Source organism: Pleuronectes platessa, chromosome 16 (genome assembly GCF_947347685.1).
Source record: "Pleuronectes platessa chromosome 16, fPlePla1.1, whole genome shotgun sequence".
Taxonomy (NCBI): Eukaryota; Metazoa; Chordata; class Actinopteri; order Pleuronectiformes; family Pleuronectidae; genus Pleuronectes; species Pleuronectes platessa.
In genome coordinates this window covers 3246857-3264349 of record NC_070641.1, presented here as the reverse complement: position 1 = coordinate 3264349, position 17493 = coordinate 3246857, and the positions used below count along the sequence as shown (strand labels likewise).

Genomic DNA, 17493 nt, shown 5'->3' with positions numbered 1-17493 from the left:
TGAAGAAATAATGACATTCATGAAGTATGGAACTTAAATGCCTCTTTAACATGGAGCGATAAGGAGAATGGAGCCTTCCTCACATTAACTAGACAAACAGAAACGACTGCCGCTCTTTTAATTATCTCCTTGTGACCTCTTCTGCAAATATTTGATGGTTATTGTGTGCAAGAAAAGATTTAGGATATTGTTTTCACAGAACTTAAGCTGGCTCAAATATTAAGCAATGAAAGTGTATTGCTGCTGTCTTTGGAAAACCATGCTCTTTTTTCTAGTTTTAGAAAATCTTTTGTGTTATAATATAGCACCTCTGAAAAAGGCTTTAAAAAGTGCTTATACAGACAAAGCAGACACAGGATATTGTGTTCAAAATTCACAAGTAAACTCAATAAGAAGATGTAAAAGCAGTAATTATAACATAAAAATAATAAATGTAGCATAGAAAGAAAAATAGTTGAGATCACATAAAGACAAGTCAGTAAAAATTTGTGTTAAAGGTGTAGTGTGTAAGATTTAGGTGAAAAGGATCTATTGCCAGAAATTTAATATAAAATAAATCTAGTGATGTTTTGACTAGTGTGTAAAAGTCCACACTAATTCTGTGTGTGTGTCTGTGTGTGTATGTGTGCCAGGAGGAGATGCTGGAGCTGAACAGGAGGCTGATGACCATTGACTGCCGGCTGCAGAAGTCTGAGCTGAGCAGGAGACACCTGGAGATCTCCAACAAGAAACTACTGGGCTTTGCTCAGGTACCACTCACCCCCTGTGTCCATGTGCTCTTGTTAGATGTCATATCCACAGCTCACAGAGGTATATATGTTCAATGACCCAAATGAGTGGCAACTACAAGTACTGTGTGTGTCACAACCATTAAAAACCCACATCAATGAGCCACACTGTCCTTGATGACATGGTGACTGTTTTCACTATGAACACAAACTGCCACATTTATTTTGACTTAGTCCCACTCCTTCTGCAGGGAATACTTAAGCGCACCAAATGTAGATGCATCCACTGCAAAATATAGTCCTAAACAAGTGTACGATTTCCCCCTGTTGTTTGTTAAAAGCCACATAGAAAAGTTCTTCGATGAAGATAAAACTATATATTTGCAGACTGTATTTGAAGCATCACATCTTCAATTCTGTTCAATTCCAGTTTATATGTACAGCACCAAATCAGTACACTTCGGGCCTTTTTGAAGAAAGAAAAGTAAAATACAGACTAACACCGGTCTTATACTTTGATACCTATGTGCTATTATTAATTCATGAATAGATGATAAAGGTCTGACGTCTCAGACAGGATTTCTGTAACATTTTATAGGGAGTGGGAGAGTTTTAGTTTGACTTGTAAGATTTACAGTTTGCTGGACTAAAGATGTGATAGGAGACAAATGGTCTGTATCTACCAAGTGCTTTACTAGCCACGATGACCACTTAAAGTACTTTGTTCTACAGATAAGTGTTACATTTTTTAGGATCCCTCGTTACTGCCACTTGAGTTTGATCAAACCTATGAAATACTAAACAGGCACTTGTATGTTCTCGTAAGGATTGAGTGGACAGCACTCTGCTGAGCCAATAGAATCTTCTATGACATTTTTTAAACTTGTGTTGGTCCCCCTGAGTATTACAGAGCCAGTCTGCCCCCCAGTGGCAGAAGAACACACTGCAGCTCTGCACACAGTTTGATAAACACATATCCTTCTTCCCTGGCATCTCTTGTAAAAATCAATTTTTTCAGATAATGCGGTTGAGGTTGTAACATCCTTCATCGGAGAGACTCGTGAAGATTTCTCTCTAACCTCTCTCTAACCTCTCTAACGTGATGGCTGGAAAAAAACATTTCACCCCCTCCTCCAAATTAAATAACATTGATTCCACCCACACACATATTGAGTTGGGTTGTAAAATTGAACATTTCTTGTCCGGCCTAGTGTTTTCATGTCTCTAATCTGGACACAGGCACAGCGGTTCCACTCTCATGCAATATCTCAGAAAGGCTGAGGAAATTTGACTAAAAGGTTCACTCAGACTTACGAATGAGCTGTGTTTTTGGCCATAACTCAAAAATTCATGTGATTATTATGAGAATATAATCGTAATACATTCAATTGAAGTACTTTAAATTCCCACTACATATATTAATATTAATAATTATATTTCAACATCTTATTGATGAAATAACTTTATCACAGCACTTCACATGAATGTTTACATGATCTCTTTCTTTAGAACGTCCACAAAGTGCTGACAACACCAAGCCTGTTTGGAGGAGAAGGCGGGTAAGAGACCCTCATCATCACTTTATTAGTCCCCTCGCATTTATATTTTCAGGTAAAACCATGTTAATGAACATTGGTTGTAAATGTGTGTGTGTATATCAGGAGCAACAGGTCGTCTCCAGCCACTGACAGCCCTGACACACCTTCACCACTTCCTGATCCCGCCTTCCAGCTGGCTGTGGAGGCCAAAGAGCTGGTGGAAGGAGTCACTGCTGATGGCGAAGGTACAGAGAGCAGACTAGAATACACAAGATCAGGACTTTAGTTCTCAACTGTGCACCACACTAAAGCTGACAAGTTGGATGGTGGATTCATTCATTTTCCAATCGAAAACATTTCATTGGTTTCATTAAAAGGTTTTCTGAGAAAAGAAAGTGAATATATTTGGGTTTTGAAATGTAAGTCAGACAAACAAGCTTTCAACTTAGGACATGGTAAGTTTATAAACTGGTCCATCACTCACACATCCTGTTCAAACACTGCACAGCCTTCAGGGGCAGTCTGGGGTTCAGTGAGCCGCGGCTGCCCCATTTGCATTAAATCCCTGCAGTAACAATAATACTATGACTTCTACCATTATTAATATTAATAATAATGGGAAGAATGAAAAACCTTTCAAAATAAATTATTAATAAGGGGATAAAAGCAAGATAAATGAAAAAAAGATCAGCGAATAAATCAGAACGGCACAAAAAAGGTCAAGAACAAAGGGATCTTTATTCAAATATTTGAACAGGTCTAACAAAAACAAAAGAATATTTGTATATATGTAAATGTGCATAAATAGTGTTTACATACGTCCACACACAGTCACGGAGAGGCATATACAGTGCCTTGCATAAGTATTCACCCCCTTTGGACTTTTCTACATTTTGTCATGGTATAACCACAGATTAAAATTTATTTCATCGTGAGTTTATGTAATGGACCAACACAAAATAGTGCATTATTTGGAAGTGGGGGGAAATATTACATGGATTTCACAATTATTTACAAATAAAAATCTGAAAAGTGTTGAGTGCATATGTATTCACCCCCTTTACTGTGAAACCCCTAACAAAGATCTGGTGCGACCAATTGCATTCACAAGTCACATTTGCAAGTCACATAATTAGTAAATAGGGTCCACCTGTCTGCAATTTAATCTCAGTATAAATACACCTGTTCTGTGACGGACTCAGAGTTTGTTGGAGATCATTACTGAACAAACAGCATCATGAAGACCAAGGAGCTCACCAAACAGGTCAGGGATAAAGTTGTGGAGAAATATGAAGCAGGGTTAGGTTATAAAAAAATATCCAGAGCTTTGAACATCTCTCTGAGCACCATAAAATCCATCATAAGAAAATGGAAAGAATATGGCACAACCGCAAACCTACCAAGAGGAGGCCGTCCACCCAAACTGAAGAGTCGGACAAGGAGAAAATTAATCAGAGAAGCAACCAGGAGGCCCATGGTTACTCTGGAGGAGTTGCAGAGATCCACAGCTGAGGTGGGAGAATCTGTCCACAGGACAACTATTAGTCGTCTACTCCACAAATCTGGCCTTTATGGAAGAGTGGCAAGAAGAAAGCCATTGTTGAAAGGGATCCATAAAAAATCCTGTTTGGAGTTTGCCAGAAGCCATGTGGGAGACACAGCAAACATGTGGAAGAAGGTGCTCTGGTCAGATGAGACCAAAATTGAACTTTTTGGCCTCAATGCAAAACGCTATGTGTGGCGAAAACCCAACACTGCCCATCACCCTGAGCACACCATCCCAACAGTGAAACATGGTGGTGGTAGCATCATGCTGTGGGGATGCTTCTCTTCAGCAGGTACAGGGAGACTGGTCAGAATAGAGGGAAAGATGGATGGAGCGAAAAGGAATGGTTTGGATTAAAGAATGTTAATGTCTTAAAATGGCCCAGACCTCAATCCAATAGAGAATCTATGGCAAGACTTGAAGATTGCGGTTCACAGACGGTCTCCATCCAATCTGACTGAGCTTCATCTTTTTTGCCAAGAAGAATGGACAAACCTTTCCATCTCTAGATGTGCAAAGCTGGTAGAGACATACCCCAAAAGACTTGCAGCTGTAATTGCAGCGAAAGGGGGTTCTACCAAGTATTGACACAGGGGGGTGAATACTTATGCACCCAACAGATGTCAACTTTTTTGTTCTCATTATTGTTTGTGTCACAATAAAATTTATTTTGCACCTCCAAAGTACTATGCATGTTTTGTTGATCAAACGGGGAAAAAGTTTATTTAAGTCTATTTGAATTCCAGTTAGTAACAGTACATAATGGGAAAAAGTCCAAGGGGGGTGAATACTTATGCAAGGCACTGTACATGTGGGTCCAGACATTTAGAGTCAAGGTGCAGAAACATCTCAAAGGTGATCTTGAGAAATTGAAGGAACCTGAGCTGGACTCCTCTAAGCAAAGTGATTGAATACTTATGTCAATGAGATATTTCAGTTGCTTAAAATTTGCTAGAGTTTGGACAGGGGCCTGGGTATTGATTGATTAGGGGGTTTTGTTTTGTTATTTTAGCATAATGCTGCAACATGATTGTGAAAAAGTGAAGGGGTCTGAATTACTTGTGAATGCATTGTACATGTTATCGAAGAAGCAGAACAGAGGCCTTAAAGAACTAAATGCAAAATGTTGATAAAAATTGATGGCTTCTCAATGTATTTTTCTTTCCATCTGTGATGAATCTGCAGCATCGGACCGCGTGTCAGAGGCGGCGCCGGTGCCAGACATCAGCCCGCATCATGTGTGAGGGACCAAGAGCCACAGAGGACAGTCTTGGGGGGGGGGGGGAGGCAGCACACAGCTGAACAGACCACACCACATCAACAGCCAGACACGAGTACAACTTCATCACTCCAATCAATTCCAATCCTCAGTTCACGCTGACAGGTTGAACACAGCACAGCCAATGTTTTAATGCCAAAGCTTGCTCGCACACGTCAAATTTGTGTCTTCCTTTGAAATTTTAGACAGTCTTGCCGGAGGGTTCAGCAGCGGAGCGTGTTGAACTCAGCCGTGACCCGAGGACTCTCTTCCTTCCACTAATCACATGTACAAAAGTTTCTACGCGAAGTGCTCTGCCAAATAAAAACATCTGCTGGAATTCTCTTTTGTGTTAGTCAAACAGCAGGTGATGTTGGAGGGGCTGCATGATCGAGCCAAACACACACACACACACACACAAATACACACACAGATACACACAGAGCTATAGACCTTGTTAATACTCCTCCCTAACCTCTTTTATAACCACACACATAGATTGACTCCATGAACTGCATGTGGAGGATGACGCGTTTGCTTGGACAGGACAATCCTGAGCTGGCCTCCCTCACCGTCACTTTTTTGCTCTGCCACAGAGGAAGTCTTTAAATAACATACAGTGTACCTTTTTCCATCTTGCTAACTTATAGAAGAGAACCAGGGCCATGTGAAGTGTTTTTAATGAAAAAGAAAAAAAACATTAATTCTGACTTTAAACTCAGAATTCCAAAAAATAATTCATTTTCAAAAGATTTTTTTTAGATGGCCCGAATCCTTTTCTGTAATAACTCTCCTGTTGCCCTTACTCATGGATAAAATGCAAATAATGAGGTTCCTAAGGAGACTGGACTTGAGCAGTGTGTCGTCTGCAGGTTCATATCACTGCATGGTTCATCCAGGAGTGGCTGTACGTCACCGTAGCTCCAGATGTGTAAACTTGTGTTTAGTAGTCACACAGTCAGTCATAGGCTACATGTGGAATATTGAGTTTATTTATACAGACGGCTGCAAATGCTTTTGAACGTTCTGACATGTCTTGTAGTGGAATCAGTTTGCATCTCTGGTGTGGCCTCATATTCTTTCTGTTACTATTTTATATTAAAGCAATAACTGACAACTGCACCTGATGTCCTGTTTACTTCCACATTTCATTTCCACTACTGACAGGTCATGATTAAGGTGTGTGTGTGCCTGATCCATGAGGTTGCACAAACTACACAACGGCGCTCTAGATATATACAAAGATAATCTCAATATTCAAATGAAACAGGTCAAACATTACTATAGGGCGGCTGAGGCACAAAAACATTTATAAAAGCCCAAAAGAAGGTTGTGGTTAAGTCAAGAAACCTGAATTTATTTTTGTGCATAGAAATATAAAACAAATTATAACTTCATTCCCTATTTCTTTACTTTTATATCAGGACCATTTACCATCATACTGAAGTTAACATGCTAACCAGCAAGCCCCCTGCCAGCCTCACTTCCTGAAAGTGACTCATTGTTTTTTCCAGTCAAAGCTGAGAAAGTCACCACCAAGTGAGATGTTCATGTTTATGATGTTCAGCTGCAGAGAGCTAACTCACATGTAGCACCTTAAAAACAACACACACACAAATGGAGGGATGCCCATCTGAATTTGTTTTATAGACAAACAATACAAGTAGACGAAAATAAAAAATTCTTATAAAGAATCAAAGAACAATTTCTTATTCCTTAAAGAACATGATCAAATTTATTCAAGTCGGTCCTAAAACAATATTTACATGCTTGTATGTACACTGAGGACACAGTTGACAGCAGAGAGACGTCCCTTCTTAGACTAAAACCGCTGCTGCCACTGATGGGAGAAGTTGAACTAAAGCTTCAGCAGAAGATTCATTCAGTTTCTTACTTCTCTGACAGTCCGATGTGTCTCACTGAGACTGCTCACACCTCACAGTGCAAACGCTATGACCAGAATATGACAGTATCCTCACCATCAGCTCCATCTCCACACGTCGGTGCCGAGCAGCTCCACCTGCTCGCTGTTATTGGTTATTTCTCTTCATCTCCAAGATGCTGAGGCCACACGTGCATTCTGTGAAAATAATGTGTCTGCATTGGCGCAGCTTACTGTCGGCTGAACTGTGTTCATGTGATGGGCCGAGGGTGTGTTCCATTGCAGAACTTTTTACAGTAATGTGTATTCTGCACCAGGCAACAGTAAAACTTCAAAAATATATTAATAAAAATATAATCTGATTATCAGGAACTCTCCTAGCACAGTGGTTATGCATGTGCCAACATGGCTTTTTACTTATATAAATCATGTGGAAGAAAGTCAGGTAGGTTTGGGTCAGACTATTGCATAAATCCTTTAAGGTGGGACTCTTTACTCAGAGTATTCTTGTCTAAACAGAGTTCAGCCACATCTCTTCAACTGGGACTGGCTCATGTGTTCTTCACTGTGTGAATTCAATATAACATCACGTACAGTCTGTGGAGTCAAGAACACATCTGACCCCAAACGATCGGAGCGAAAATATGGATTCACAGAGCAGAGAGAAAACCGTATTGGTCCATTAGAACGTCCTGGACCATGATGAGGGCCTAGAATGGTTTCTGAAAGGAGAAGGGGGGTGAGCCCAAGCTGCTCGGACTGCGGAGGGTTGAGTCGTAAGAGCTGGGAGTCATTCCCACAATGCCATCGGCCTGTGGTGTCTCCCCACACAGGAAGTCATCCTCGTCCTCCCCGGAGCCCTGACAAACACAGAATGCACAGCAAGGTCCAGGTGAGGTTTAAGTGACTGGGAGGAACATAAAGTCCAAATCCGACAGACCAGATGACAACTGTTCACATAAAACTTTCTCATTTCCGCACATTCAAAGAAACATTACCAGTTAGATTTTGATTTCCGTGACTTCATCTGACCAGTGAGACCAAGACTAACACCACCAGTTTCACAAAAATTTAAATAATCATAAGTTATAGGGGACATTTCTTTCCACATCTCCTTTCCAAAGTTCCCTGGTTTATGCGGCAGTGCAGGGAGGTCCTGCAGTATTTATTGAACATGATGAACTCTCTGGCACCTCACCTGTCGTGCCGTTTTGCCAGGAGGCAGCTCCATGTCTGCCAGTTCCTCCCACACCTGGTAGAGTGGCTCAATCAGCTGACTGGACCTGTATATACGTGCAAACCCCTGATTAGCAGGTTACCCTGTTTGTATTGATTACTGTCATTCCAACACTTCCTTTGCAACAGGACACTGTAGATATATGATTTGAGAAGTGGTCATGACAGTAATGATTGAGTCTCAAGAGAAAAGATGAACGTTCAGTGTTTTGCCCCCAAACCATTTGTTCTCAGAGAATTCTGGGTGGATGTACCTCTTGAGCAGGTAAGGGTCGAAGGGGAAGAAGCTGTCCAGAGGGTTGGTGTTGGTGGTCACACAGTCTCCTCCTGCAGAGCTGCGGACCACCGGCAGCATGTGCCGGTTGTTTCTTTCTATGATGGTGTAGCAGAACACAACTTGGTACTTCCTGCAACAAAAGCAGAGAGTAGATTACTTTACACTTTGATTTATGTCATGATTAACCAGTTTACAAAGTGTTTAATACGCTGGCCTTGTTTTGCATGACAATTCATGTGAGATGCCCATTTGACAGCAATGTTTCACTTTTATGTATAAAACTAAATGATAAGACATTTGACATTGGAGGGAGTTTGGTTACATGAGCATTTTCTAACCTTTTGGACTTGTGTCTAGTTGAAGCCCCTTGTCACATTTCAGATAGCTGATTTGTTAGCAGCTCCACCAAAGAGACATTCCACTTCTAAACATTAATCATGGTTTCATTGGGTTTTTCGGTGTGCGTGTGTACCTGGTGATAGCAGCAAACATGTTGCTGACTGAAAGAAGGCAGACTTTTAGAGGGTTCAGCTGACACATCACCACCCGCTCCAGGTTCAAACTCTGCAGGTACTCCAGACCTTACACACACACACGGCTGTTATTACCATGATTATAACCATCAAATAAAATATATTTGCTGTGGGTTTGCTGCCATGTTTTCCATTTTGGGCATTAGGTGTGTAATATACCTTTCTTCATGTTGCCCTCCAGCATTGCTCTGTGTCTGAAGATGAGTGTGTAGAAGACGGCCTGGCAGGCTGAGTAGAAGGGCCCATGCAGGCTGATGTCACAGCAGGCCTGTCTCCCGCTGTTGTCCTGACTGTCGATGTAGCGATGGATCCAGGAGAGCAGCAGGTCCAAACAGGCCCGCACAGTGCTGGGGGAGGGGTTAGATTAACTGGATTAACAGCTGGATAATTATGGACACTACAGCTGTTTTCAGACATGCACTGAGCTCTGGAGATCCTCCGCTGTTTGTGTGGAGTTCCTCCCCCTGCCACCTCGTATAAAGTCTATTGAGAGTCTGGACGAGACGATATGAGAACACAGTAGGAGATGCTTTGCAAGATTTACCACTATTGAGTGGAGGGGTTAATGACGCTATCGAAAGACCAATAAAAAGAAAACAAATATCTCAGGATGAAAAAGCGGTGAAACACGTTGAAGCCAAGGAGGACGTCAATAGAGTTTGTAGTGATAAGAGCTGATGCCGGTGTCTATGTGCTGTAAACAAAAACACTTAATTTCCGAAGTGAAATTAATACGTAAGGTCCTGCCTCTGCCTGTTGCACCATCCCTACCCTGACTCCGGTGGAGGAGTTTTTTGCTGTTGTGAACCACGCGCTGCATTGTTCATGTGTGAAGGCAAACTGCAGAGAAAGTCCAGACCCAATCGACTGGAGTTCCTCCGAAGGTCATGTCGAACAACCAACAACGGCTTAGGACTACGGGGTATAAACTCCTGGCTTTTACAATTCTTAAGCAGAAACTTGATGTAAACTCACGCCACAGGGACGAACTTGGCTCGGGCCAGGAAACTTCCCAGGAATCCAGCAGCAGCCTGGCGAAGGACAGCGGGCTGAGAGGGGCTCTGTAGGATCTTCCACAGGTGATCCAGGAAGGCCTCTGCCAGGGCCTGGGAAGATGTTACATACATTAGAATACTTTTCCCCCTTTTGACTACAGATTTTTCAGTCATTTTTAAAGCAGATGTGTCTGCTATAGAATGGTAACAACTCATTTCAGTTAGTCAGCAGCAATAATTGATGTTTGGCCCTCTTGTGGCATTGGAACAGTCTGAAGACCAGACTGAGGGCTGAATGCTACATATTGCTATTTCCTATCACTACAAAGACACAGTGTAGGGAGTACTGACCAGTCTGAAGCTGCAGAGGTAAAAGAGTGTGTACTGGACGTGACAGGAAGCGTGTGTTGGCAGAATAAGTTTGTCAAACACACTCAACAAATCTTTGTACAGCTCCTTCGTCCTCTCCACTTGAAGAGAGCCTAAGATAGAAAACAAAGCACTGAACACCACTGATGACAAATGAGACAGCTTAAAATTATCCCTTAACAAGGATGCATCCAAGTACATTTCATATTTTCTCACACTCAAAAAATGTCTTGTTATATCTTCAGATCGGTTTAACTTTGCCAGGACCTGTTTAAAGCCCACTCCCTGATACTGGTCAGTCAGAGAAATGTGATCCTCAGTGTAAAAGCTGTGTTATCCATCTACCGTTTATAAGGCAGATGTCCCTGATGTATGACATCATCACAGCCATGAGAGTGTCAAGCCGCTCGGCCACTGGATGGGCCATCGCAGTGGTGCCGGGGGCCTGATCTGCTGCCACGTCTTCATCCTGAGACACACACACAGATGGAGAGGGCCAGGGCGGGAGGAGAAAGTGAGCATGAGGACTAACTCATACAAATATATCAAGGTTCATTATAGCACTAACTATAAGGCATATACACACCACATTATTTGTACAGATCCCTTTCGATATTTTAATTGTGTTATACTAATATTTAGTTTCCTCTGGCAGAAGTGCCTATTTAATGAATTTTGTCTCACTGTGTAAAGCTAGTTGAACACAATGAACACAAGCCAATATTTTTTATGTTTAATCATTTAGTCATCTGACTGCCAGATGGTAAATGCACGGTATTTTCTTATTAGTGCAAATCACATTTGAACATTATAAAAACATTCATACAACACGTATATACACCACGCTGGTACTTTTAGACACAGATAAATTGTTTGATACCAACAAGTTTTCACTTCTTCTATTGACACACCTATATCACTGTTGATAACAGTTTCAGCTCCTTTTACTACTTAGACATTGATTTTGTGCTTTAACTCCCTCTTCCAATCCTTTCATAATACTACACTCAGCATTACATTGAGACTCTGAGCTCTTGCCTTTCAACTTATTTAACTACTTCTGCTTTAATTACACCTTAAAATGTGCTTAGTGTTTTGAACCTAACCCTAAATAGTATTTAATGCCGTTTAAGCGACCCCGGTACTAATGACAAACATTTCCCACCGAATCCATACCAAAGGAAAACCCAGACCCCTGCTGTTTGTTACCATGTCAAAGAGCCCCTCCTCAGCCGGCTCCTCTGCCCTCTGGCGCTGCACTGCATTCTCCTCTGCCTCCTCAATGTGTGAGCGGGATGCACTCACCTGAGATAAACCACACACAGTTTTACAAACCAGAGGAGACACACAGGAGACATCATCTAGGTTAAGAACATGAAATAATTCAGGTTTGCATGTCATTACACTCAATCTAGGGCTCCCACGGCGTGAACATTTCCCCGCCGGTGATAAACTCTTGACAACACTAGTGTGACCGATTGCAACGCGGAAAGACGCTGGCTCAGATTCTGTTCTGTGTTGAAACTGAATGAGTTCTGTAACATAAAATTTCACTGCGGGCTGTCTCACTCTTCTGCTGCACAGTGTTGAATTACCCAAAGAACATAGAAGATATTTAAGAAGTTTGTGTCATTGTTTCAATGGCACGGCTCTCTCTAAACTCTAGAAATATCCCGTCTGCCAGGCTCCACGCTAGTGTGTTCATTCTAATCACTCACATGTAGATCTGATCTATATAACAACCTCTTGAACTAATATTTGTGTTCCTGGATCAGCAGAGCGTTGCTTCTTCTGCAGGAGGAGCTTCTCTCCCGTCTGCAGTTTGAGTGTAAATGTGTGTGTCTGCTCATCTCTGTCGCTCTTCAGACACAAATTGAATCATTTTCAGATTTATTTAGTTATTAATTAATGTTGTTGATTTCCAATCTTTATCATTCTGGTCCACTTCAGCCTTGATGTATATAGCATTAATGTCTGAGATAACCTTTGCAGATATTTTCATTACTGTAGGTAGGAGATGACAGGCCTCCAGAGAAACCGCACCCACCTTCAACAGAGTCTCTGTAACTTTAAAATATGTAAGGAAAAGTGTGACTTGTCCTCCTTTCTTCCATAAAGCACTTTGATTAAGATGAAACACTCACATCCAGTTTGAGCATCTTCTCAAAGATCACCTCCAGTACATCTCGTCGAATAGACGGTATGTACACTGTCACTCTCAGGAGGTTGTGGACATAACACTCCTGTAAAGAACAACAAGATATCCATTACCCAAATACCAAGATGCAAATAAGAGTTTTGGCAGAGCCAAACTCTGTTTAATAGCTAGGGCATACAAAACAATATTATTGACATATCATATCTTACAGTACTCATATAAATCTCATGCGTATCCGGTTGCAAGAACAAAGCAAGTTTTTCAGACGAAAATTATGCATTTTCAAACAGTAAAGTGACCGAGTTATTGTTTTATCACAGCTTGTTTGAAACTTCGAATTATGCCCAAAATACTTTATTAGCTCTATTTGATTCAATCAACAGCATCAATAACTCTCACCAGGGTTCTGGAGGATTTCTGTATGAAAGGGAAGTTCTCTTGGACAATGGGCATCAGAAAGCGACTTGTGCTGAAAGCAGAGGGAAAATGTACAATTCAATACATTTGAAAGTCGTCAATACATTTTTGCATGTGTTTACAGAGATGAAATACTAAGTAATTTGGTATATTGGAGAAAAGATCAGATTTATTGGTGAGTAATATCATAAAAAACAAAGCAGGAAGATAGAAATGTCCATGTAAAGAGACTTACGCTGGAACGTATTTGGTGATGAGCTGTAATGCCTGGTGACACCGATCAAAGTTTCTGGGGAGGTCTAACAAAATAAAAGGAACAATTCAGGAATTAATCATTTGTATTTAACTCATACACTTGGGTTGAGGAGATCAGCTATACTCTAACATGGCCCTGCTCAACATTCACATCTCGCAAATCAATGTCCTCCCCTCTCAACCCCCCCAGACTTCAGCAAGCAACCAACACAACAATGACAGTCCTGATCAAACATTTCTAATGCTTATAAGTCCTGAAATATAGTTGTAATGTGAACACAACCACTTAATACATGAAAACAGCAATAGAAATGAGAAAGATGACACTCACTCTCATCTTCATCATCTGAATCAGAGATATCCACTCCCCCTTCACAGATGGTCATTCGCTCTAAAAACAAACACATTATTTCTCCATGAGTCACCTGTAGTGGAACAAAGATAAGCCTGGGCATAAAGTGGACAGCTCTCAGTGCAGGTGTGAACTTACCCAAGACAAAGGGTTTGTCCCCACATTGATATATCTGTGGCTACAATATTAACACTGACCACATGTTTCCTTTCGTCTTAAAATGGGTAAAATCGAGTTTCATTGTACAGCCAAGGACTGAGCAATGAATCCATCAACCCCTCCTTGACAAATTGAGTCAGAGAGACACTCTTGGTCACTAAAGCTGCTTTCAGACAAGCACTAAACTCCAGAGAAACTTGGGATATGTGAACACAAATATCCAAGTGAGGACCGGTGGATTTTCTGCTATCCTCGGTATAGAGTCTGCAGAAATTCTGGAGGAGACGATGTGAGAACACAGCAGGAGATCCATCACTGAATTTACCGCGAGCGAGTCGATAACATTTCTAACACGCCACAAATGCAAAGATCGCCGCATGAAAAAGCGAAGTTATTCATGTAAAAGACAACAGCAAAGATGTCAAGAGAGCTGATGCCAGTGTATATGTGCTGTAAACAAATATACATCCTCTTCGAAGCAGATTGAATAAATTACTTCCTGCCTCTGCCTGCTGCACTACATCTCGCCTGAATCCTACAGAGGATTTGTTGCTGTTGTGAACGGGTCTGAGTGGATTATCTCCTGCTGCATTGTGCATGTGTGAAAGGTAGACTGCAGAGAAAGTCCCGACCCAATCCTCTGCAGTTCATCCACAGGACATGTCCGACTCACTCAACAACAGACCATTATCATAGTATGATCGGTTAAAAAGAAATGGTCTTTGTGTATAACATATAGAGGTTTATACAGGCTGCAATTTTTTTATCAAAGACCTTTTAAAGACCATAGTGAATAAAATGAACTAAAACCAATGTCAAGTACGAATGATTATCGTATAGTTACTTACACTTCCTTAGAGAATAACCCTCGAAATTACACATTCTCTCACAAACTACAGGCAGAGAACCTAGGTATTCAAAGTCTTTTCCACAGACAAGCTGAGTGTTTTGAGATCAATTTTGATTGGGATGTTTTTGGAATCAGTGATCAGTTCCAAAATTGTATTTCTGTAGTTTAGTTACATCGTGCTAATATCTATGCTCCTAGGAGGGAACTTCAACACACACGCATGTCGCCGAAACCTTTCTCTTAAAAAGAATTAGAGCTCAATTGTTGCAGCGTTGAATTAACATGCCATGAGATTTCAATTCCAGCGATGATATATAGCTAATGGTCACCCTTTGAAGTAAACACAAAAAAAATGAAAATGTACAATAATGACAATGAGGATTCAACAGGTAGTCAACATTACCTCACAACCTGAGCGTTTGAATTTATAATTTAATTTGTAAAACATTGGATTATTTGACCGCCAGTCAGGTGAACATACTGGGAGTGAAATGGGAGACCACCATCTTGAGGCAGGAACACAGGTAGACAGTCTGCGCTGAGACCAGGTTACTGAGGAAGGTCATGTACTCCTCCACCACAGCATTGCTCCGGCCCACCCATGGAAGTCTCTAAAAAAACACACACACACACACACACACACACACACACACACACACACACACACACACACACACACACACACACACACACACACACACACACACACACACACACACACACACACACACACACACACACACACACACACACACACAGGGGAGTTTCAGCATGAAATCTTTTGTCGACAAAATCTGCATGGTCCATTCACATCTGAGTCTTGGTGCCTGATGGAGGTTGGGATGAATGACAGTGTTAGGTGAGTTGCACTGTGGGACTATGGGCTTATGTCGCCTAGTAGCCTTCATTTACAATAATGAGCAGCTGGGATTGAAGCTGCACAGGAAAACAAAATCAACATCCCATATCTGATAGTTAGTCTGACGATTTATCCCCTGGACATCCAACATATGAATTCATATGAACAAGGGTTAAAAAAAAATGGTGATAACCCTTAAAATCAACTATTGGAGCTCTAAAAGGTACTTCCTTTAATCTAATTTTAAAGTGTCCACAGTAATAATTTAGTCACAGACTCCCACACACTGGCCTTACATATACATACATACTACTATCATATGAATCTGTAATCATTAGCTCTCTAAGAAGACCCTCACAACTTCCTTGAGGCCCAGGTGATGTATTTGTGTTGTTCATGGTCATATATGAACAAGCAGCTGATTGATAGATTTAAGATGCTGGAATCGGCATATTTTTGCCATCAGCTGCTGAGGGTACAAGTCTCATGATGGATACTCACCAGGATAGTATAGATGAGCTGTTCATGGTCCTTGGTTAGCTGAGTCACACAACCCCGAAATTCTTGCAGCCAGCTGATGATCTGAGCATCCTGTGAGGAGAGAGCTCATTGAGAACAGAACTACGAGAACTGTGATATGATATGACACACACACACACACACACACACACACACACACACACACACACACACACACACACACACACACACACACACACACACACACACACACACACACACACACACACACACACACACACCTTTATCTCAGGATCAGCCAGCTGATGCCTCAGCAGCTCATAATCACTTGAGTCTCCCTTCAAACAAGAAGAGAAATATCAAATCAGATACAGACAGATGACCAATGACCAATTACAGCAACAATGAACTTGGATATATTCCTGACAGACCAGAGTTCCGATACTGACAGCTGACAAGAGTTGGGTAGTAATAAGCAACACTTACTAGGTTTAGACTTATTACGACACAACACAGAAGTAACAGTTTAGAGTCTCAGCTGCTGTGGTGTAAAACACCGAGAGACAGCACATCAACACTCACCTGTTTGTATTTCATTAACGTGTCCGCCACACTGCCTCCAAACCTGACCGTCTTCACAGGAGGACTGTTCAAAAAGTCCAGACTGTCCATCTCCATTTAAGAAAATGAGCGCAGCTAAGCTGACATCAGCTAAAAGGTCGGACTGAAGAGGGAACACTGAGCTAATTTAATTTATATCACGTAAATCAATATAACCCCTGTAAACAATCCTTGAGCATGCGCTTCTCACCAGCGGAAGTAAACCGCGTATTTACGGAAGTGAATACGGCACACTGGTGTCACCTTCAGAATGTTCCCCCGGGTTCCGTCTCACAGGGTCATGGGTTCCTGTCAGCTTTCAGATTGCCAGGAGAAATTGTAGGCATCCAGTGGCTTATTTGGAATAGAATCGAATAGAATAGAATAAATAAAGGATACATAAACAACTGTCAGGTACACAGATAAAAACAAGCTCAAAGATGAAAAATGAGCTGTAAATTGAATTGTGGAATATCAGTTAATTTATCGTTGCAGCTCCCTTCATCTCTATCAGCAGTTTTCTTATATAAAAATCCTTTAATGATAGACACACATTTTCATTATGATAAAAACTGTTTCTTCTCATCAATGTTGTAAATACTGTTATTTTGTTGATGTGGTCTGTTACACGTGGCATCTATTGCACTTCTGTCCGTCCTGGGAGAGGGATCCCTCACATGTGGCTCTCTCTGAGGTTGTTCTTTTTCCATGTTAAAAGTTTTTTTTTGTTTTTCCTTACTCTTGTTGAGGGTTAAGGGCAGAAAATGTTGCAATTTGTAAACACTATGAAACAAATTATGATTTGTTAATATGGACTATACAGATACATTTTGATTAATGAGTGACTAGACAATGGAGGTCATGAAGTTAAGTAACAGGGAAAATGCTGATTTGCTCATTTCTTTCTGAAACTGTACAAGTGACCTGCAGTAATTGAGACATTCTGCTGAACTCAGCAGGGCCGGGTCTAGGCAGGGGCAAGAGGGGGCCTGGCCCCCTCA

General features: G+C 41.3%; 2 protein-coding genes across 4 annotated transcripts in view; one reads left to right on the top strand and one right to left on the bottom strand.

Moving 5' to 3' along the window:
* The window catches only part of si:dkeyp-72e1.9 (syntaxin-binding protein 4), a 48011-nt gene extending 41819 nt beyond the window's left edge, over positions 1 to 6192 (top strand). For all 3 annotated transcript variants that reach the window (XM_053442677.1, XM_053442676.1, XM_053442675.1), the window contains 4 exons: positions 633 to 749; positions 2238 to 2287; positions 2390 to 2511; positions 4998 to 6192. In XM_053442677.1, the coding sequence (XP_053298652.1) occupies positions 633 to 749; positions 2238 to 2287; positions 2390 to 2511; positions 4998 to 5056 (348 nt within the window). In that variant the 3' untranslated portion in view covers positions 5057 to 6192. The remainder of the gene's footprint in view (positions 1 to 632; positions 750 to 2237; positions 2288 to 2389; positions 2512 to 4997) is intronic.
* A 498-nt stretch (positions 6193 to 6690) lies between these two features.
* rrn3 (RRN3 homolog, RNA polymerase I transcription factor) lies at positions 6691 to 16742 on the bottom strand. Its single transcript, XM_053442678.1, has 17 exons — positions 16475 to 16742; positions 16174 to 16230; positions 15914 to 16003; positions 15035 to 15164; positions 13524 to 13583; positions 13173 to 13236; positions 12920 to 12989; positions 12507 to 12605; positions 11572 to 11667; positions 10708 to 10831; positions 10345 to 10475; positions 9974 to 10104; positions 9158 to 9345; positions 8938 to 9046; positions 8443 to 8595; positions 8151 to 8235; positions 6691 to 7812 (listed from the first exon to the last, which is right to left on the bottom strand). The coding sequence occupies exons 1-17, from the start codon at positions 16568 to 16570 to the stop codon at positions 7663 to 7665; spliced, it is 1833 nt and encodes a 610-aa protein (XP_053298653.1). The 5' UTR covers positions 16571 to 16742; the 3' UTR covers positions 6691 to 7662.
* Positions 16743 to 17493: the final 751 nt, after the last annotated feature.

What these genes read in the sequence shown, in the direction of transcription:
- rrn3 (XM_053442678.1), bottom strand. Translation starts at nt 16,570, where the DNA reads ATGGAGATGGACAGTCTGGACTTTTTGAACAGTCCTCCTGTGAAGACG. An exon ending in CGTTAATGAAATACAAACAG is followed by an intron (nt 16,231 to 16,474) that starts GTGAGTGTTGAT and finishes TCTTGTTTGAAG; the next exon opens with GGAGACTCAAGTGATTATGA. An exon ending in TTCAGATGATGAAGATGAGA is followed by an intron (nt 13,237 to 13,523) that starts GTGAGTGTCATC and finishes TTATTTTGTTAG; the next exon opens with ACCTCCCCAGAAACTTTGAT.